The following is a 23239-nucleotide window of genomic DNA, read 5'->3' as shown; positions in this document are numbered from 1 at the left end:
CCAAAAGGTTCCTGTACTTTCGGAAAGTACTACCCCCCGAGCAGGAACGTTTTGGGGGGTAAAACAAAGCCCCCAGAACTAAATTTAGACCCTAGTTCCTGCGGTGGAAAAGCACTGAGTTCCTCAAAAGGTTCCTAGTTCCGGGGTATAGTTCCTGCGGTGGAAACGCGGCTAAAGTAGGATCTACTGATGTAAACTATATGATTTTCCATTTACCATTGATTGACATGTCCTAGACAAATGGTTTGCAGCATCAAAAAAAGTGTTAACTTTTTTCCCGGTAACTCCAGGCATGCCCAGTGTCAACATAGGTGAAAATTGGATCAACTTTGTAGAAGAAGCAAAAAAAAAATTCAATATTCAAAATGACGGAAACCTTTGGCATACAATATACAACTGGTTGAGCCATGAGCAAGGAACCTGTGGAAAAATTTTGATTCTAGATCACACGGTTCAGGAGTAATTGGCCAAAACATACATGTTTGTGTTACAGCGCCACCATCAGGCCAAGTGATGTCATTGCTACAATCTGAGTAGTGGGGGGGCATAGGAAGATACCTGCCCAGTTTCATAGCTCTACTATTTTGTTTTTGTTGCCCATTGTGCTTTAGGGAATAATAATAATTATTATTATTACATTAATAATATAAAACAGAACAAAAATTAGGCTATAGGTTTCAAGCCTCGCTGCTTGGACCGCTAATAATAACAGTAACGAAAATATCTTAAACTATTGGTAACATATAAAGCGAATAAACAATCTTATCCTTTCTTTGATACCTGTTGCTTTAAAGGAGTACCATGGTGATTTTCACACTTTCTCTGTTTTATGTGCTATTTGCACAAGAGGCATTGAAGAAACACAATGAGCAAAGTATTAAATATGTCCGTTCTGTATTTTTGGAGAAATATGCGTTTTAAATTAATCGTCCCATTTTCAACCGGTTGAGAAAGTTGTCATTTTTCTACGTCACGAATACAGTAACCACTCCTATTTCCACGCCCCGTAAAGAAATCCTGCTGTTCAGACAATGCTAATATTTGACTAACGTTAGGTTCACTTAAATTAGAGTTCCTTTAGATTATTTCTGGTTATATTCATTTAGCTAGCTAGCTAACGTTAGCTAGCTAGGAGGTTTGCTTTCATAAGGCAATGTTATCGATAACGTTAGCTTGCTAGTTCGCTTTTATGAGGACGTTATAGTTGTGCTTTTATCTTAACTTGGCTAGCTAGATAGCAAAAATTGTAACTGGATACAAGTCAACGTCCTTACCTTAGCTATCTATCGATACTTGATATACTACTAAGCTAGCTAGCTTGTGAAAATTCAGTCTCCCAAAGAGAGCGCGTATCATGGGGGTAGCTATGGTAACGGGGAACGGTCTGTCAATCATAGCTAACTGACAGTTCTCATTACCACGCCCAGACGGTTCGGGTGAATTTTTATAGTGGGAAATTTAGGCTTAGAAAAATACGTTTTAAAGTACATTGAAATGACTGAAGAATAAAAAAATTATGCACATTTGTTTTGTTGTTGCCTGAAGACAACTGGGAAGTGTCACGTTCAACCACCATGGTACTCCTTTAAAGATAAATAAATAAATAAATAAATAAATAAATAAATAAAAATCGGCCGAGTTGGCTGATGCACCCCTACTACAGAGGCTACACAGCAAGATGCAAACCACTTGTTAGGAGCAAAAACAGGATGGTCAGGTTACAGCTTGCTAAGAAGTACATAAGAGTCTGCAGAGATGTGGGAAAAGGCCTTGTGGATAGATGAGACCAAAATTCAAGAGCAAAGCATGGAGGCCAAAAGGAACAGCCCAAGACCCAAACCATACCAGCTCATCTGTAAAACATGGTCATGTGGTTGTTATGGTTTGGGTGTATGGCTGTCACAGGTACTGGCTCACTTGTCTTCATTACTGATGCAACTACTGATAGCAGTAGGAGTGCACAGATACATCCAATCGAGTTCAAACAAACACTTCAAAATTAATTGGATGGCACTTCATCCCACAAAAAGACAATGATCCCAAACATACTGCTGGAAAGTCAAAAACAGGAAATTCTTAATTGGCCCTACCAATCACCGGATCTAAATCCAGTTGAACATGCATTCCATATGCTGAAGAGAAAACTTAAGGTAAATAGTCACCAAAACAAGCAGAAGCTGAAGCAGAAGGCTATCGTACAAGCATGGGAGGGCATCACTGGAGAAGCTACTCAGCACCTGGTGATGTCTATGGGTCACAAACTTCAAGTCACTTCATGAAAATGTTATGTAAAGGTTACTAAACATTTCATTTACATTAGTATGTCCCAAACATTAATGGTGCCCTGGAGTAGAGGAGGCTATGTATAAAATGAGCTGTAATTTCCACATTGTGTAACCAAAATGTATAAAAAATACCCTTTAATAAAAGCTGAGAATCTGCACTTTTGAAATGTGAAATCAATTTAAAAAAATGCCGTTGTCCCAAACATTATGGAGGGCCCTGCATATTCTATAAAATAAAAAAAACAGGCAGAATACTAAATGAATATGAAAAGTCAAGAAAGCTTTTCTTTAAAGGGAACCCCATCTGTTAAGACCTTAATATGGTGTGTAAATGCCTTCAATTATATAAATAATATAAAATCCATCAATTTGTAGGTCGTCATTCTTTTTACCGTCGCAATGCATTCCGGGTAGTGGCATCAAATGGTTGCACTTGTCTTGGTCCATTGCTCTTATCCATTGAAAATGTTTTCTGGTTAGCATTTTCATTCCCAGCCAGTGCGGGACATTACTCAGGAGGAAAGCACGACGGACAGCTCAAATAAATCATCAAATAAATTAAAACGATAAAGATCGGAGGAGACTAGAGTAGGGCGTAAGACTAGAGATGGTGTCTGTGCGGAGACTGCTCATCTATGCCATCGACAGAGATGGAAAACTTGCTTGTTGTAAAGAGCTGCGCTTTCTAGCAGCCACGGTTCAACGTCACTTGACCATTTGGATTAAACTATACTTTTTGGTGAAACTGAAACGTGTCTTCTTCCCCATTAACTAAATTGATGTAACATTATTGATCCACACTGTATAGCCTATATAACGTGGATCAATAATAATGTTACGATATTAGCTTAAACAGGTGATAATACCTCCTTTAAATGCATAATACCTAAATGATAATATGTGCTGATGTACAAGGCGTTAACTGAATCTATCCTATTCAGATATCCCATGTATTATATCACACACAAATTCTGTGGCATTGTATGGATAATTTTCACGATTAATAACCGCAACTGTCGGGACAAAACAACCTCCAGCGCAACCGTTTTACGTCATCTACTCAAAGTGCAATGTGAGTCTAAAATAATGGAGACCTCCATAGGCCAAAACAAAAAGGCTGGGGGTTTTTTTGTTGCTTTTTTTAAAACAACACGTTTCCATAGTTGAAGGCATTTGCAAAATATTAAGCCATGTAAGTCTTAATAGGCAGGGTTCCCTTTAAGAAAAGGAACACTACTGGTGACATATTCTATCCTAGTTTTGTTGCATATTCTCAAAGTGAAAGCTTCCATTGATGTTTGCTGAGAATTAGATGCAAGATCAAGCTCACTTACTCAGACAAGTGCTTATATCTTGCATGATTTTTGCATTGTTCCAGTGCTGTTGGAGCATGTTAGCTCAGTGTTGCAAAGTTTACATTTGACTTCATTTTCTGGGAAATTTCCTATTCCATTCATTGCAAAGAATTTCAAGGAATGAAAGTTTGATTTTTGCACGCGTGCATGCAGACATCTGCGTTATTACTTGAGAACTAACACATTTCCCTTGTCCATATGACAGCCTCACTCCATTGACAAAACAGGCACTAGATCGGCACTAATCTATGTGTACGGCAATCACAGTGAGAATAAGCCATTGTAAAATGTCAATAGTTACAAATGAATTTAACAGCACTGGTACTTAAAAATGTGTTTAATGGTTTCCAGATTTTCCTAAAGGTGTTGCATTTTTGTTAACATTTAGCAATTAAACGTTTAGAAGTGACACCCCAAATCTACACTCACGATGTGTATTTTGGTTTTTTATTAGTACATTTAACTCGCATTTGCACATTTCTGATGCCTGCAAATACACTAACTAGCGCAGTGTTGCGAGCCAAGTTCGGCTCGTTGTTGCTCATACAACTCAGGTCAACCCACGTGGATAAGAGCATCTCTTAAATTAATGTAACGTAACTTAGGATAAGAGTAGAGATGTCATTTGGTCAGTTCTCCACTGCATATCAGAATAAAAGCATTAAAAGAATGAAAGCATTAAAAATTTAATCTTGCAAAAAATGTTTTTGCAAGATTAACTTTTTTTCAAAAATATATTGCATAAAATCTGTAAACAGAATTGTTTGATCTAATTTTTTTTGCAATCAATGCAGTTTCTCAGACCACAGTACATAAACAGTTTAAAATACTATAACCTGAATAAGGCCTTAGTTTAAATGAGGGGATAACGGAGTGATTTTCAACGAAACAGCTGTATCTTTAAGACAAAGTACACTCCTCCGATGTTTAGCTGGCACTTTGTGGTATGATGTCATGAGCTAGGTTTTCGGGACCTGACTGTAGGTTCAAAAACCTGGCAACCTCCTTCAGGCAAAACCCACCATCAGTCACTTACACTGAAAGCACAAGATGCAAACAGCAGTGCACCAAGGGAAAAGACATTGAGTGTCGTTCTAAATGACGTGCATGGCATTTCAAAGCAATTCCCAACCAACACTTTAAGCATCAAACTTTTATTTCATCGAACACTTTTGAATAGAGCTCATCAGCTGTGCCATCCTAAATTCATGCACCCTGAAAAAGGGAACCCGCACCATTATAACGTAGCCCTAAACATACCAAAATCCATCGACTTAATCTGCACATACCATGGAAACATAGTAGAAAATTCAGTGTGAAATTTTTTTTATTTTGTCAGCTCACAACTCAAAGCCTGAAATGAACCACAGGCTCACACCGAACAGTTACTCTGCTATGATAACCCTTCTAGGCATCATTACATGATTGCTTTTCATCTACAAATGATGCACAGGATCATGGTGTCAAACTAAAGGTTCTTATGTGCCATTATATGTCCAAAAGAAAAATTTTATATGTAACCGGATGTTATTTCTAAAGCACAAAATATTTTTGTCGTTTTTAGAACAACATTCAACAGATGATAGCAAGAGCACAGACAACTTCAGAGTGGGATCTCTTGTAGTGTTAGAATGAGTTGATAAACTTAACATTATTAACATTGTCAACCAATTTTAGAAATGAACACTGAGAAAATAGTTCCAGGTCACATGAACCTTGTTGATGTTGTGGGCAGTGAGAAACACTAGATGGAGTGCTAGGAGCGCCCATGTGTCAGTGTTAAAAAACAAAAAATTATCGGTCCTACATATCGGCCACCTCGTCCTTGACTACCGATACAGATATGTACAGACATGTACCGATACAGGTTAATAATAATGTTGATAACTTTGCAAAATTTTACCGATATTTAAAATATTTGTTACATGGCCGCACAATCGTCCTTAAATTATGGTCGCGTTCACGCACTGATGTGTCAAGAGAGAGAGGCAGCTTGCACAGCAAAATGACTGTCAAGCATATGTCACTTTGACCATACTTTAGGAAAGTAAAATAATTGCACCAATCAACACACTTTCAGGCAAAGTTCTATGCAGGATTTTTTAGCTTTGCTCTGGTTGTGTTTAAAATCAAAGACATCTCCTCCTCCATCTTCAATCATGCCCAGTCACTCAGAGTACACCACCTAATGGAGCTAGCTGAATAGCTCAAGGTAACATTATTTACAGGTTCAACAGAAAAAAGCCAACTCCGCGTTGCTTTTCATCCCCTTGGGGAACTTCAGCTGACGCTAACGAGGAAACGCAATTCCAAGGTTAACTCGAGTTCTTGGATTTAAGACCAGTCTTTTTGCTTCCCAGTATCTGGGCACCTAGCTAGCCAACGAGCAAGAAACTGCAGAAATCTGATCCCAAACGACAGGCTCTGTAGCCACACCCACCCCTCCCCACACAGAAAAGAGTGCCATGCCCAGAAACATCCCGAACACATTTCAGAATAAGGAATACAGATGAAGGTGCACAAATTTGGCGAAAGTACTTGGACAGGGATTGCCAGTGCATCATAAGATATCCCATGGTTAATTACAATATTTTCAAGGTCAAAAATCCTGCATAGTATGCCTTTAACTCTCCAACCTGAAAATTGTTGAGAACTGAAAACATATATATTTCTTTTCATTTCTGAAAAATATGCTAAAATACTGACAAAGTCATCGATCAGTGAGCTTATGGATCAATGACTGAATATTCCACTTTATCCTGACACCGAACTTGATGGGAGATGGTGCCAATACGAGAGACACTAGCGTAGCAACTTGTGGCTGTGTGGTCTTTACACTGAACGGGCATAATCACCAGCCATGTGCCTCGCTATATAAAGTGGAAATCCTTAATTTTCTCATTTAAAAAAAATGCCACATTTGATACCTTTTCACAGCGGCATTTCTGTACAAATGTGTTTGCACACTGTAATTGCTCCTCCATTTTCCACTGGTGGTGCCGGGTGCCATTATCCCACCAAGTATTCAACTGTGATGACACACACACAGGAACTTGCATGCCAAATGTGAAAAAGCAAGTGCCTAAAATCCAAAAGGTGCCTTTAAAATTAGGACAGTTTTTTGTCTCTAAGACAATCTTCATTCTCCAAAATATGCCAACAATGGATTACCTTCTAAGATAAATGAGTCCTCAGTGTGCCCCTAATAATAGCTTTGTACCAATGGAACTCTGGTATTAGTCACCAGATCCACCAAAACAAAAAAATTAAGGATTTCTATTTTCAGGTGAAAGGTGCTTTGTTCTTCCAGAATTCAAGCCTTTGCTGCTGTTTTCAAATTGGACTAGTTTGTGAAAATTGTGAAAAGACCAACCAAGGAGCATTCAATCTTCTGTTGGAAAAACTAGGAAGTGCATTGAACACTGGTGATGGCACTGGCTCAAAAAAAAGTTATTCACAGAAACATACAGAAAGTCCTTTCAGTACAAACATGTGTGGTGCACTTTAGCCATTATAAATCACCAAAGGCAACACTAAGACACCTGAATTAAAACACTGCTTATGGAATACAAGCAATGTTTAAAAATGTTTCCATGAAGTTGAGGGATTTTTGTGAAAAGTGAAGTTATACTCCCAGCAGAGAAAACTGGCAGGAGGAACATTCATTTGATTATTTGCCCTAAACTGAGCAGCTAACCAACTGATTTAGCCGACTGGCAGAAATATTTTCTTGTAGATCCGTACAGACATACAAACAGCAGTAAATGTCCCCTTGCCATAGCCAAGAGCACATTTACAGCACATTTGAACACAAAGGTCATAATTTTTCCTACTGTCAAAAGTACAATATCAGAACAGTGATACAAATTACTTCAGGTCGTATTGAACAGCAAGCTTTCATACCAATATAGAAATGCCTAATAAGCAGTATTGTAAACAGCTGGCAGTGGTATGAAAAAAACATAGCAAATCATAAGACTTGTTTTCTGTGAAGGCTAGCCTTGCTATAAGCAGATTCAAACCTTAAAAAGAAGACCATTTTGGAGGGAAAAGCATCTTTCTTCTTGCAAAATTACAATTGGCACAAAAAGCTAAACTGGACTTGACCATCTTGTAAAAACATAAGTGTTTTATTAAATTTGCCAGATTACACATGTCTAGAAAAGACAGCGTTTCATAGATTGCCAATGAATAGCTTCTTTCTACAGCCCACAACTTTACTCAAGATGAACATTCTCACCCAAAGAATTAAGTATTCTACACTTAACCATATCGATATCTGACATTATTGGCAAAAGCATTAAAGATTCTAGTATATGGTCACACACAGGGCTTAAGCTGGGTGCCTAAAACGTTTAATAGTGTGCAGAGTTACAGATGTGTCGCGTGATTACCGCAGCATGGCCATGTTCTACAAGTAATCTAGATAGTCAGCCCAATAAAATTTGTAAACATTGGCCACATGCAGGCAGAGGGTCAACTGTTTTGGAGCAGGAGACTTACCGAAGGTAGTACTGTTTCAGAACAAAGGCAGCGTTGGAACAACTCTTGGGAAAATTAAAATCTTCACCGAGTTCGGACCATTGATTCCTCTCTGAAACCTACAATAAAAGGTAAATTGTTATGATGTCCCTTCAGAAAATAATACACTCTGAATGCGTGATCAAATAAGGACATTTCATTTATTAAAATAGCAACGCTACGTTTTATTAAATGTAGTTTAAAAGGTTTTACAGTAGCGTTCAGTTAAATTAAACACAAATACGTATTATCAAACGAGCTAGCTATAGTCTCAATTACCAAACTACCACCGGTTAACGTTACTTTCGTAGCAAGCTATCTTGGTAGTTTCGAAAGTTAACTAAATAACTTGCCTACATAACGCTTGTCAAGCACATGCTACAAGTAACGTTCGAAATCATAATAAGGTTAGCGGTATGCGTTTACTAAGACCAATCCAAATGTAAGGTCTTATCCATATTTACAGTATTGAATACATAGGCCTGTTACGAGGCCTACATTTTGGCTTCAGCCATGAAGCCTAAGATGGCTGTGTCGAATTAGCGTTTCTTTGCAGCTTGTTTTTATCTAAAACTTAACGAAAAAGCCATTCCCGACAACAGGAGTATTTCCTAGCCCAGGCTCTTTGTCGATTATCGATGTTAAACATGCCCGCTAATTTTGAGTTGCACCAACTGCACTCAGCTCAGCAGTCAACCTACAGACTTTCAGCACAAACCAGACTCAAAAGGCAGTGTTACTATACTGCACAGAGCTAGCAAGCTAACAAGGCCAACGTTAAACCTGGATTTTTATCACGGTTCTGCAACTGGCAACATGTCCTCAAGTGAGTTATCTTCTTCTGTATGAATTAATGTAGAATGTTGTGTGGGAAATGCCCATATTTTAAACCCACCCGAGTGAAATCTACAGCTAGCTAAGTTACTCACCTTTGCAAATCCGCCTAAAGAAACGACTCTGGTATAGAGAGCATTAAGATCAAGCTCTTTCCCACCAACGAAGGGGATCTTCTTAAACGGTGATCTAAAAAGAAAGATGCACTGTTAAGGAAAGAATGTCCTCTTCAGAGGACTTCACTATTCGCACTCGTAGTTAAACGTGGTTTTAAAGTTACATTTTGCAGTATAAAACGCCCCCTCTCACCCTCTGCTTTGGTGAAACTGCCGCAGCTCGTCCAGGAAAGCCAGTCCTTTCCTTCGATGATCTGGTTGAATTTTCCCCGTCGAATTAGCCATTTTTTATTAGTTAAAACCAGTTAAAATCCCACTCGTATGCTTCCTAAGACACCAAGGATCCCATAGTCCGCCGGCGCGCAGTCATTCGCGAAGCCGAGTGTTTAAAAAAAAGTTAAAGAAATAAGAGAACGAGCGATGGCTAGCTTGCTAATAATGACTGATATGCACACAGAAAACAGAAGCCGATTTAGCCTACGGGAACTTCAAAAAAACATTCGAATTAGGATCGATTTTGAAGGCGAACTAAAATTGTCATTGTACTAGATGGTCAATTAATTGTTTTGGTTGCAGTTGTGTTCGTTTCAGAGTGGTCTGACAGTGTGATACAGACGCGGTTCCAAGCAATCGCACACACTGTAAAGCGGCAGCGGGATCTAGTTCTCAGACAAAAAGATCCGAAGGCCCAAAGCCATTGCAGCGCCCCCTACTAGAAACAACGGAAATGCACTATCCAAAACGGTTTATTAGAACAATAGACAGTGTTTTCTTTCTAAGGGCTCATCTTAAACTTCCCAAATCATTTTAAGCAGAAAACTACCGATTTCTTGTTCAGCAGAACACCAAAGCTGAATTTTTGTGCGGGTGGTCATTTGGAAGTTACTTGGTCACAGTTAAAACTGGAGAAGCGATTATTATTTTGCCATCATATCACAAATCTCGTCCACTTCATGTCTGATCTCGTGATTATATTATGGTATGCGATTTAAATATTAACGGTTATATGATAACGCTATATCATAATGGATAAAAAATACATCCTTGTGTCGCATAAATATGCCGTTGCCATATTTCGCTATATAGCAGATCAGTTAGTCAAATAACTGCACATGAATTTGCTGAGCTTTCTGCAAATATTTCACAAAGAATATCCAACTACAGATTTTATATTCACGAATGGTAATTAATATAACTAAGGGAGGTGTAGGCATCTGCAGTGTGAAATGCTACGTTTTTCAAGTTCTTAATTGGTTGTCAAAGTGCCATCTTTCTCTTCGATATCATTTCTTTAGATTGCATCAAAAGTTTCAGATGTCAACAGTAAGCTATATTGCCACAGTCTAAATAGCCTATTGCCTCAACTTACTTACATAGGAGCCAGGGCAGAATAACTTTTTTGTCCAATGACCATAGTGGTGCACCACAAAATTCACCTGCCAATTTCATTATTTAATAAACAACTATATCCATCCATCTATCCAATATCCATACCCGCTTATTCTGGGCAGGGGGGTGGTGGAGCCTATCCCAGTGTGCAGTGGGCAGGAAAACACCCTGGACAGGCCACCAATCTATCACAGGGAAGACAACTATATATTTACAATAAACCAGGACCTCCCATTAATTTGTGGATAACTGCCAAAGTGGCTGGTAGACAAACTCACAAGCCACAGATAAAACTTACCAGCATTTGGCTGGTGTTAATTTCCCTCCCTGATTGTAGCAGCCATAGTATCCCATGTGAAATACAGCATGCTGAAGTATACTATTATTATGTTTACACTTAAGACTATAAGTATAATTAAATTTTACATCAAGTATGCCGAGTGTACTGTTGTTTCCATCCCAGCAGTAATGAAGGGCAAAAAAAAATATTTTCATTTAGGCTAAACTGTGATGGGCTCTTCGCAGATGTATGCTGGATGGCAAACGTGACACTTGCTTAAAACGACACATTTCCAAAAATGCTAGCATCGCACAAATTGTTTTATTTGCTTTTACACCCTACGCGTCCTTATGAATGCAACTACTTGTCCATGTTTATGGTTACAAAATCGGCGCAGTCAGGCGAGGTCGTCTAAAGGCAGCACTGATCCGAGACAGGCGTGACGCAACTGATAGCCTACGTTCTGTTACAAAAGTGGTGGTCTCCTGTCGAACACTTAAAATAATACGTTCAGTAATTCACATGAAAAATAAAGATAGGCGTAGGCGTGTATTAATGGTTTCCAATCAAGTTTGTTTTATTCCATGCCGAATTATCTTCTATGTTTCAGCTTTTTATATTTCGAAAAAAGTGGACCCAGTTAAGTAGACGCTAGACTACTTCTATGTATCGCGTGCTCGTAAGCTATTGTAGCCATGGCAGTTGTACGTGTGTCGTAGGCTATACGCCGGGAAGCTAATGGAGAGTCGAGGAATGTGTGCCGTAATTCCAGTGATCGGTTACCGCAAAATACTCGGAAGTGAATTGTTTAGGCAACGACTAAATGGAAATTGTTCACGACCCCTTTTTTTGTAACTGCCATGCGGATATCAACTAGACGGGGTAACCACATTCAACCATTACGCGTACCCCTATAGCTGCACTGCATTTCTCTCACAAAATGGCGGTATGTCAAACTACCGCAGACCCCATTTTGTGGAAGCTGTTTAGTCAGTTCTTGCGGCTGGCTCATTGTGTCACTATCTAACCAATCCAGAAATGTAATAACTAAATACATATATAATGAAATACAGAGTAGTTAATATGGGGAAGACAAATCGGCACTGGACGAATCGCCTTTACTAGCTAAATGAAATGCTGGCTAAGTAATCGCCAGTAAGTTAACCAGCCGTAAAGCTCAGAGGAACTCGGGGTTTGCTTGCTAACATTGATGTAGCAGGCTAGGTTTTAGTCGCGTTTTGTTCTTTAAAGCGCGAACGCAGTTATGGCTTGCTGACGAAATTGGTGGCACAGGTCTGGGATTTATTTGTATTCTGACAGCAGGCGAGTTTGCCCACCCTAAATTTTAACCCCCCGGCCATTTTGTACATTATGTAATCTAGGATAGACGCTTGCAGTTTGAATACAGCGAACAAGATAGCTAGCTGTAGCTACACCGACACACTATTCTAAACGGATATAATTAGTCGGTATACTTAACGCGATGTTCCAAATGTAATGACTCTCACACATTGCAAACTGTTTGCCACTTAAACATTTGAAATGACGATTACCTTTCCCAGCCTGGTGGAAGTGTCCTAGTAGGGGTCCAAACATTCATCAATTTTTACTATTAATGTAATTCATGTAATTATGGGAGGTTAAGCATTGAAACAGATTTTTTCTCTTCAAATTCAAGTCATGAGAAAGATTTAGTTGCGAATCTTGGCTACTCATGTTGTACAAAAATGAACAATCTGAAAATGTAGCATTCGAATCTGAAGTTGTAAATTAGGCTATATCTTGAAATAGTCATGTGGTGTGACAGATTTTCAAATAGGGAAAATTCTTTGAAATAGCCAATGTATTGTTTTTACAACCACAGTGCCAAAAATGCATCAACATATGAAGCACATTTAATGCCAATATTATTTACATGCATTTCACAACTCAAGTGTTTTGTGCAGCACAAAACACGATTTGAATGTGTTCTATGCATTGCAAAAATACAAATCTTATATATATATATAAATGCAGTCCGTTTACCATTTACAAAACTACAAATCTCAAACTATGAGCAGACAAAACATGTTCTACACAATCTTGTTTTTCAGATCTCAAAAACTACAAATTGCCACAAAGTTACAGCTTGGTGGGGCGGGATGCCCCATAACTTAGGCGTATACAGCACAGACAGTTCAGAACTTTTCAGGGTTCCTACAGAAATAACCACAATGACCACAGATTCTCAGCCTTTAAAAACATTTATCTACCTGCTGACCCCATTTCACTAGACAGAATTCACAAACAACTTCACACATCCACACCAGTGTTGCCAACTAATTTTCAGGGGAAGTTGCTACAGGCAGGTCGATTTGTTGCTAAAAGTTGCTAAATGACGTTGTGATGTTATTGCATGATGACGTCATTACGTAATGACGTAAAACTGTGTCATTACGTAGAATACACAATGAAGTTACTCAGATTGACTGGCCATCTCGGCAAAAAATATGATATGTTGTAAGTTCTGTTCAAGATCAAACATTCGTGACCAGCTCTATTCATTGGGTTTTAACTGTGGTTGTTGAACTATTTAAACATTTTAAACATATCAAGTAAGTTTAGCAAACAAACCACCATAGAAATACATATATGTATTTAAATCAAATGTTGAAAACCTTTTTCAAGACTAGCTTAATTTTCGTCTGCAGTGAGTGCACTAGCATGTAGTAACGTTACTGAAGGCTTAGCCCTTTTAAGATTGTTAATGCTACTTTGTGGAGGAAATTCTAAATTCGTCTTTTTTTCTTTTCTTTTTTTTTTATTGTGACTTCCTAACCAAACAATTGTACTCTGAACTGAATGTGTTTAAATGATTTGACCAAAAAAATTTGTTTGTTAGTTTGTCTCGTTGAACGCATGCTACTGCTGCTGCAGTCAGCCAACAATGATTGATTGCTGCTGCCTGTGCCTGGCTATTGATCTGAGCCGTCACAACTGCTGACATCACTCACAATGCACTTTTGCAGACAGGCAGACAGACCGTTTGTTGTGACCTATTTTTATACGGTCTATGGTTGTGACTGAGTGTGTGACAGAGAAAATCATTTTTGTGTCATTTAGAGGGAAAATGCATGCATTTTAGCGTTTGAGTCACTTTTCAAAAGTTGCTAAAAGTTCCAAATAAATTTTAAAAGTAGCTAAATTTGTTGGTATGTGCTTTTTGAAAAAAAAACGTTGCCAGGGTAGTCTGAAAGTTGCTAAATCTAGCAACAAAATTGCTAAGTTGGCATCACTGATCCACACAATAAAGCCTCGAACTTATAGGGTTTTTCATCATTTTTCCTGCCTGATTACAGCATCATAAATGCTCCAGGCCCACAAAGAATACGTCTCCCCATTGGACATTTAAGTACATCAGCCAATAAAAACATCGGATACGCACACAAAATGGACATAAAATGCACACGTTTAAAAGAACAAAACTTTGCTGCCCTCACATCAACTTGCCTCATAGCTCACTGAGTAGCGCGTTTCCCTTTGGATCTTTTTAGATGAGTGACAGACCATGGTTGAAATCTCCTTTGGACTCAAGCGAAACTCTAACTCATTACACTGGCTTGCTGGCTAACTAAAAATAAAACATTTAAACTATTGCTTTGCAGAAAACTCATTTATATTGCTGAAATCTTAATAAAATGCACCCATACATTAGACAGTTCTGTTTTCTGGAATTTTTTCCAGTTTAACTTTAGCTACCTTCTAACGACACGACAGACCAAGTGTAAAGTTAGTACACATGATGCCTCCAAAATTAAGCTCCAACATCTATGTTGCGATTCAGTCCGGTAAGTAACGTCATACTGGTTTAGAAACTGGTGCAAGATAATGGCTTCTTCACATCAGGTATATCAATTTTGTGTAAGTTAAAAACGGTTTACATCCACCGCTGCGCCTATACTGATAACTACTTTTTAACAAGGCTACTGTAGCTACCCTGCAAAACCACATTTCTTAAAAGCACCTCCATTTAAAAATACAGTATACACTTTCATTTATTTCTTAGTCAGGTGTAAAGGAAAATTGATTGAATGATTGAAAAACGATTTAAACCTGTGTTTCTTTCAGAATGTAGGCGTAAGAGCCATTCCAGTAGAAGAAAGAAATAATAATTAATAATTATTATTTAAAAAAATTAATTATTATTGTGTATTAGTTATTTTTTTAATGTACCTTTGGTTATATTATATATATATTTCCAATGTAGAACATTATATATGTATCAAATAACTACCTCAAACAGTTGCTCCCCTCTGATTGGGTAACACTTTAATAAGGGCCTATAAGTTTCACTTGTGCTTTTGTAGTAGACAAAGCTATTGAGCCGAGAGAGCACACTAGTCTTTGACCGTGTCTTTATTTTTGTTTTGTACGGTTTTCAATCCCTTCAGTAAACAGTTAAAAGGAAGAACTTGGTTTCAAGAGTCTCTTTGAGTCACGCGTTAACTATATGCTTGGATTCAATAGCTTAAGTGGGCATTTTGAACGATTAGAAGGAGCCACACTAACATTAGTCAAAGACTACGCTCAATATGGACACGAGGCACATGGCATGACATTTTCACCGTTCTGAAGAGAACAGAATCATGGGGAAGTAATTCTTCATGCTTCGGTGACCTCAGAATAAAAGAGATTCGGCAATTTTCATATTTTGTGTGGAGGATTCGCACAGGAGGATGCCAGTAAGTTTTTGAGGATTGCAATATTGTTCTAACAATCGTGAATCCAAGTCTTTTTAGCCAATTGAGCTGGCCACCATCATGCAATTAAGAGGCAATGCTCACCCTTTCTAGAGTATTCTTGCACATATTATAGCTCTTTTGCAAATATAAATAAGAAGAGTGATAAGCTGTTTATATGGTTTCATTTGGGGAAAGAGGGCAGTTTATGTGCATTGAGAGATCAAGAATAAAGTGTGCCATTTGGAAAAAATAAAAATGGAAGTTGTGACAGATGGCCAAAAGAGGGCTTTGGATGAGAAACTGAATAGGCTCAAGGGTGAAAGAAAAGGCAAACTAGCTCAGCTTACTCATAAAAGGAAGGAGATTGAAAGCCTAAATGAAGATGAAGTAAATGTTGAGTTAGTTGAAGAGGAATAATTATATAGCTTTGGAAAGCTCTTTGGAGAATTAAAAAAGATTAATGTGGAAATATTACCTCTTCTGGAAGATGAAGAGAGAAGAGAGGACCAGTTTAGCTGGTACAATCCCAAATGTGCTGAGTTTGAGTATTTTGTACAAAAAACAGGATTGGATCTTAAATGTGAAAAGATGTTCTAAAGAGGAGAACAATGCGGATGATGGTATTAAGCCAAGTGATAGCATCTCAGAGACATCTTTCCACACCCACGAAAGGGATAAAGCTAGTTCAGTTCTTGGTCGCACATCACAGGTGTCCATTACAAGCTCTGCTCATTTGAAGCTTGAAGCAGAGCGCAAAGCACTGTTAGCACATGGTGCATCTTTGAAGGAAAGGCAGGAAATTTCGCTGGAAGAGGCACGTTTATGAGCACGGAAAGAGCAGTTGGAGCTACAAGCCCGGATCGCAGCTTCAAACACCAAGCTAAAGGTTTATGAAGAATATGAAAAGCAGTCAAGATGGCATGAATGACTATTACGAGTCAAAAAGGTCATACGTGACAGCCACAAAGGGCACATCTCATGTTAAAGAGGAATATGAACCACAGCAAAGGAAATCCTCTGCATCCGTACGTCAATCATCTCAGGCCACACATGCTGAATCATCTCAGGCCACACATGCTCATCGTAGAGATATGCCACGCAGAGGAAACAGCCCGACACCATCTTCAGCTCATTCACAGCAGTCAGTGACTTCAGAAGGTCTTTGCAAAGTGATGCAGCGCCAAAATGAGATAACAGAAATGCTAGTCAAGCAGCAAAACATGTCTCAGCTCCCTCAGAGAGACATACCAGTATTCACAGGGGATCCTTTCACCTACTGTTCCTTTATAAGGGCATTTGAACAGGCCATAGAGAACAAGATTGATAACCAACAAGATAAGTTATACTATCTTGAACAGTTCACAAACGGAGAACCTCGTGACCTTGTTCGCAGTTGTGAGCATATGCGACCTGAGAAAGGCTACCAGGAAGCTAGGAGGCTACTCCAGCAACACTATGGAGATGAGTTGTGGATCGCCACAGCCTACATGAAGAAAGCACTTGAATGGCCACAGATCAGAGCAGAAGACAGGAAGGCATTAAACGCATATGCTCTGTTCCTGATAGGGTGTCGAAATACTATGAACAACGTGGAATTCATGGATGAGATGGACAACCCTATTAACATGAAAACTGTCATCTCAAAATGTCCATATAAACTGAAAGAGTGGTGGAGAAACCAAGCCTTTGAGATACAAGAGCGGACGGGAAGAAGAGACAGGTTTTTGGTAGACTTCATCAACCGGCAAGCGAAAGTCGCAAACGACCCACTGTTTGGAGACATCTTGGATGTCAGCTCAGAAGGAAAGGGGAAGTCCAAGATAAATACTAAGAGAAGTAACCCTAAAAGTAGCAGTTTTGCTACGAGTGTCTCTCCGGCTGGAGAACACAGTGCTCAAGGTCTCCCTGAGAAGAGACCCAGTTCAGTCAAACCAGCTGATGCCTTTCAAAGTCCTTGTTTATTCTGTCAGAAAAGTCATGCCCTGGATTCCTGTAACAATATAAAAGAACAGACTCCTAAAGACAGAATTAAGTTCCTGAGGTCAAAAGGTCTCTGCTTTGGCTGCCTTACTCAAGGTCACCTGAGTAAAGGCTGCAGAAAGAGAATGCAATGCCAAGAATGTCCTGCAAAGCACCCAAGTGTTCTTCATGTAGTGAAGGAAGTTCCAGTCACACCTGAAAAGAGTGAAGATACGAACGCTGAAGTCACCAGTGAGGTCACAAGCGCTTTTGTATCAACAGAACATGAAACCAGTGCAGTTACTAGGGCAGGTAATGGAGAATGTATCCTCTCCATAGTACCAGTGAAAATAAAGTCCAAACCAAGCAACAAGGTCAAAGCTCCAGAGTGCGACCAAAATAGCCAAAAATCTGTCAGGTGGGACTAAACATTTTCATTGGTCGCACCAGTGCACCTGACATTTCGCAGGTCTGTCTCTGTGTATGTGTGTAGCGTTATTTTTTTCTCCCACCCGCATTCTGCGGAGACCCGCCCCTACTTTGCCTCTGACTGGCTCTGACCCTGATATTCTTCTTCGCTGAATGCAGGTGGGGAAAAAAAATAAGGCATGTGTGTTAGTGATGCACGGATCGCAGTTATATCCGCGGGCACCGCGGTTAATCCGCAGATCGGGCGGGCTGAGTCATAAAAATTAACATTCTGATTAATAGCGGATGGGTGGGTGAAATAATACATCATTAATGAGGAAATATTAATTACATTCTCTAAAATGTGAATGTTTTAAGCTTCATTTTTTGTCAGGCACAAATTAGCAGACTAGACTCTCATGCGGCGTCCATTTGTCTTAAGCAGCAATGAAGGCAAAAAAAGATCCGAGAGAAAATTAAAAAAGGAGAATTAAAAAAAAAAAAAAAAGGAAAGGCAGAAAAGTACCGTGTGTACGACAAAGTATTTGGGGCACATTGAGGAAAAAATGATTCTGAGATTTCGAGAATGAGGTCGTAATATTACGAGAATCAAGTGCTGGGTATGTCATATGCAACAGCTGCGAAATAATGAGAAATAACGGTGTGGTGTGGGGATGGCTGGTTTAAGCAGCCACACCTGCCCTGGGTCAAGCTAATTAGACCTGGCCAATTGGATGATTGGTTAAGAATGAGAGAATTGGCCAGGCTAATTGGACCCAGGAACAGGAGTGGCTGCACCTGTGCGTAGTGAGGTAATCAGTGCGCACAGGTTAAATCTGCCATCCCCACCCACACAGGGGAGCCTCTCTGTCATGACAGTGTTTTAACATCTGCTCCTCGGCTATAACATCTTGCCGACCCTTGCAAATAAATGTGGACTGTTTTAACATCATCTCCCTGTGTCTCTGTGCTGGAGGGCCCCAAGGAAAGCCACTTCGGTGGCCTGTGGCAGGCGTGTTTGCCACAAACGGTAATGTGTGATCAGGTGCGGGTCTCTAAATCGGAGAAAATAATTTGTTGGGGTGTGTGGGTGGCGGGTGGGTGATTTATGCGTACATGTAGATTCAGATGACGTCAGAGCCCATCCACGCATCACTGTGTGAAACCATGCCCTGTACTCCTCCAGGAGCAGCGCACACTTTTGTTTGAGTTATTTGAGTTTGATTTATTTATTTGAGTTTGTCAAGCACTTTAAAAATCAGCACTTTTTAAGTTTATTTTTTAAACAATTGAGGTTATTGCGATTTCTTGTTTGTGCTGTGATTTAAATAAAGAAAAAACATTTATCTGCACATTTATTCCTGTTTACAATCATTTACATAGTGTGTTAAGATATTACCAATGTGTATGAGAACTGACAAAAAAGGTAATGTTTAAAATGTATTATTGCGGCGCAAAAAGGCGCGGTGAAAAATTTTGGGCACCAGTGCAACCAATGTAAAAAGTCTGGAGCCCTGAAGGTAATCGAGACCTATGCATTCATGCACCGAAGAACTCATGCGTCAACTCAAAGTTCAAGGTACGAAGATAGAGCTCATACTCACTACTATGGGACAGGAAAATAAGGTGAGCAACCATGTTCTGTCTGATCTGGAGGTAAGTGGCTTGGAAGAGGAGAATACATTGAGCTACCACAGGTGTTTACTCAACAGAGCATACCAGTGAAAAAGGAAAACATACCTCAGCAGAAGGATGTGAGCAGGTGGCATTACCTCCATGAAGTACATATCCCACATATTGAAGCAGAAGTCGGCCTACTTATTGGTACCAATTACTACAAAGCCATTGAGCCCTGGAAGGTAATAAATAGCAGAGGCGACAGACCATATGCCGTGAAGACAGCCCTAGGATGGGTCATCAATGGGCCAATAAGAAGAGGCATCAATTCAGCTAATGGTGGGCTACTGAGTCACTCAGGCAATCGCATCTCAGTATCGAACATCGAGAATCTGTTGAATCCGTGGATTCAACAGTACACCGAACCTCATGAACACTCTGATCAGTGTCCTGACGAGGTTCAGGAAGGAAACGGTAGGCATGATGGCAGACATCAAATCCATGTTTTACCAAGTCAGAGTGCCTGATGAGGATACAGATCTGTTGCGCTTCTTGTGGTGGCCGGAGGGTAACCTGAAATCAAATGTAGTGGAGTACACGTGCACCTGTTTGGAGCAACTTCCTCCCCTAGCTGTGCTTCATATGCGTTGAGGAGAACAACTGAAGACCGAAGGGAGAGAACCACACCCGAAGCTGCTGAGACAGTCTTAAAGGAGTAACATGGTGGTTGAACGTGACACTTCCCAGTTGCATGTAGGCAACAATAAAACAAATGTGTATAATTTTTTTATTGTTCAGTCACTTCAATGTACTTTAAAACGTATTTTACTAAGCCTAAATTTCCCACTATAAAAGTTCACCCGAACCGTCTGGGCGTGGTAATGAGAACTGTCAGTTAGCTATGATTGACAGTCCGTGCCCCGTTACCATAGCTACCATGATAAGCGCTCTTTTTGGGAGACTTTTCACAAGCTAGCTAGCTTAGTAGTATATCAAGTATCGATAGATAGCTAAGATAAGGACGTTGACTTATATCCAATTATAATTTTTGCTATCTAGCTAGCCAAGTTAAGATAAAAGCACAACTATAGCGTCCTCATAAAAGCAAACTAGCTAGCTAACGTTATCGATAACATTGCCTTATGAAAGCAAACTACCTAGTTAGCTAACGTTAGCTAGCTAGCTAGCTAAATGAATATAACCAGAAATAATCTAATAGTCCTTAAAAGGCACTCTAATTTAAGTGGGCGTGGAAAGGGGAGTGGTTACTGTGTTCGAGACGCACCAAGTTGACAACTTTCTCAACCGGTTGAAAATAGGATGATAAATTTAAAACGCATATTTCTCCAAAAATACAGAACAGACATATTTAATACTTTACTCATTGTGTTTCTTCAATGCCTCTTGTGCAAATAGCACATAAAACCGAGAAAGTGTGAAAATCACCATGGTACTCCTTTAAACAACTTTTAGGTAGATGACTGTTTGAGATCAGTGACATCGGACAACCATACCGTTGCTCTCACCAAAGACCTGAGGACATTATGCCTCAGTGGAGGATTTTGTTTGACCAAGTGAACGAGCAACAGCAGAGCCTTACTGTTGTCAATCCCTGAGGAAGAGCGAGCTACTGAGGTCAAAGATCTCGACCTTGACAACGATCAGTTCCCAGTGGAGAGAGCACTAGGCGTCCAATGGTGCACAGACTCTGACACCTTCAAATTCAAGATAGAGGTGCAAGAAAAGCCATGTACGAGAAGAGGAATCTTGTCAGTCATCAGTTCTGCTTATGACCCTTTGGGGTTCTTAGCGCCATTCATCCTACTTGCCAAGCTCCTCTTAAGAGAACTCTGCAAAGAAAAACAAGGATGGTATGAAGAAATTCCTGAGAAAGAAGCACGAAGATGGAAAAAGTGGTTGGTAGACCTGCAACCCCAAATTATAGAGACCAGAAACACATTCCTGATGGGGAAGTCAAGAGTGGCGCCGCTGAAGCAAGCTACTATTCCAAGAATGGAGTTGACAGTGGCCGCAATATCTTTGAAAATGGACAGGATGTTAAAACAGGAGCTGCAGCTACATCTCAAGGAATCTGTCTTTTGGGCAGACAGTGTCACGGTACTGAAGTACATCAAGAACAACGCTGCTAGATATAAAACTTTCGTAGCCAACAGAGTCTCGTTCATTAGAGAAGCTACGGAACCTTCACAGTGGAAGTATGTGAACACTGCTCACAACCCTGCAGATCAGGCTTCAAGGGGCTTGAGAGCAGAGAGCCTACTACAAAAGATGGCGGCGGCAGGGGTGGCAAAGACTGGCATATTAAGTGCTCTCTTCGTTTATGCAATTTTAAGGTTATTGTTTTTAAACAGTCGCACAAGTTGTGCTTTTAACGGTGCTTGCAATGATTACGATGGGAGATCTGTCCCTATATTGCAAGACCCAGGCCCACAACAGCCAGAGAAACCATTCAGGCATAAACATTTTGGTTATGGGCAAGATGTGGTGGCTAAAACCTTCCTTTCCCATAGATGGAACTATCCTTCCCGTAGGACGAAAGGGGTAAATAAGACCAAAAGAACAAGCGACCTTTTAATCATATATCTGAACTTATTGTTGGCTGGGATGTTCACCAATGCCCAGGTCCCGGGAAGGCTTTCAAATGCCAATTCACGCAATACACCAGTGGATATTAACATTATCTACATGGACAATATTCAACATCCTCCAGTTGACAATATTCAAGTGTCGGCACATGAGATCGCCTTGAGGGAAATGGCGAAATTGCCGACAGATAGCGGGGCTTCAATCCAGGGTGTGGATGGAACATATGGCCGGGCGGACAGCGAGCTGGGCCTGCTGCGTCCAGGGCTGAGAACGGAGGCGAATTCTAACCTTACCCCAGCGGAGCTGGACCCGCTGTCAAACCCAGGCAGGCTGACAACGGATACGAGCTCATGCCTGACACCAGCTAAGAGGCTAATACAACGCGGAAAGGATGTCTTAACAAAGGACATCACTTACCTGGACAACATATTTTCAACAAAAGGATTACATGTGCTTCATCTAAACATTCGGAGCTTGCTCCTGAAAATCCACAAAATCTGCTTGTTGCTTCTCAAAGTAAGTCGGTAGCAGGCCATTTGGGTGTCCCCAGGAAGTCTGTTGGAATGTATATTCCTTCCTGGGAACGTTTACGCATGGCAATAACCACACCTCTCAACAGTATACTTAAACCCTCACGTGACTGTCTCGTTGAGATTCCTATAGAACGCTTGTTGTGGCACCGTGGCGAGTCTCCCTTTGCGCATTGTATTGAAATCTTTTCATTGGAAAGTGGCCCTCATAATGTTACTTCACCCTTCTCAACTTAGTTCCACACGGGAGAAGATTCCCAACAGTTGAAAGGAGCTATCTAACAGAGAGAGATGGAAGTGGTGGTTTGCACACAGAGGGACAAGAGGAGAATTCCCATGCCATCCAAAATGCTGTTTTATTGTAGTCCAGGTTTTAAGGGACTGTTTTACAACAGGATTGCTTTAACTCTCCCTGCCAGGGATAAAGGGAGATGGGACCACCGACCAAAATCATTGATGGTACGTTCAAATAGAGGTGTGAAGTTCAATTTAAACAAGTCAAGGACAGACCTAGTCATGACCACGCCCAGGTATCTGAAGGACTTATCAGCCAGCTTGAATGGAAATTGGGAGTATGGTAGACTCAGGGCAACTTCATTTATGGGGAACAGTTCACT

At 40.0% G+C, this 23239-nt stretch overlaps 1 protein-coding gene across 3 annotated transcripts in view; it reads right to left on the bottom strand.

The window, feature by feature from the left end:
* The window catches only part of arid2 (AT-rich interactive domain 2), a 193523-nt gene extending 183478 nt beyond the window's left edge, over positions 1–10045 (bottom strand). The window contains exons 1-3 of one of the 3 annotated variants that reach the window (XM_064341949.1): positions 9305–10045; positions 9091–9184; positions 8144–8241 (exon numbers count right to left, since the gene is read on the bottom strand). In XM_064341949.1, the coding sequence (XP_064198019.1) occupies positions 8144–8241; positions 9091–9184; positions 9305–9396 (284 nt within the window). In that variant the 5' untranslated portion in view covers positions 9397–10045. The remainder of the gene's footprint in view (positions 1–8143; positions 8242–9090; positions 9185–9304) is intronic. The other 2 variants (XM_064341950.1, XM_064341947.1) reach the window with 2 other exon arrangements.
* Positions 10046–23239: the final 13194 nt, after the last annotated feature.

Source organism: Anguilla rostrata, chromosome 7 (genome assembly GCF_018555375.3).
Source record: "Anguilla rostrata isolate EN2019 chromosome 7, ASM1855537v3, whole genome shotgun sequence".
NCBI lineage: Eukaryota > Metazoa > Chordata > Actinopteri > Anguilliformes > Anguillidae > Anguilla > Anguilla rostrata.
Note: the sequence above shows the minus strand (reverse complement) of the source record. Positions and strands in the feature narration are given on the sequence as shown.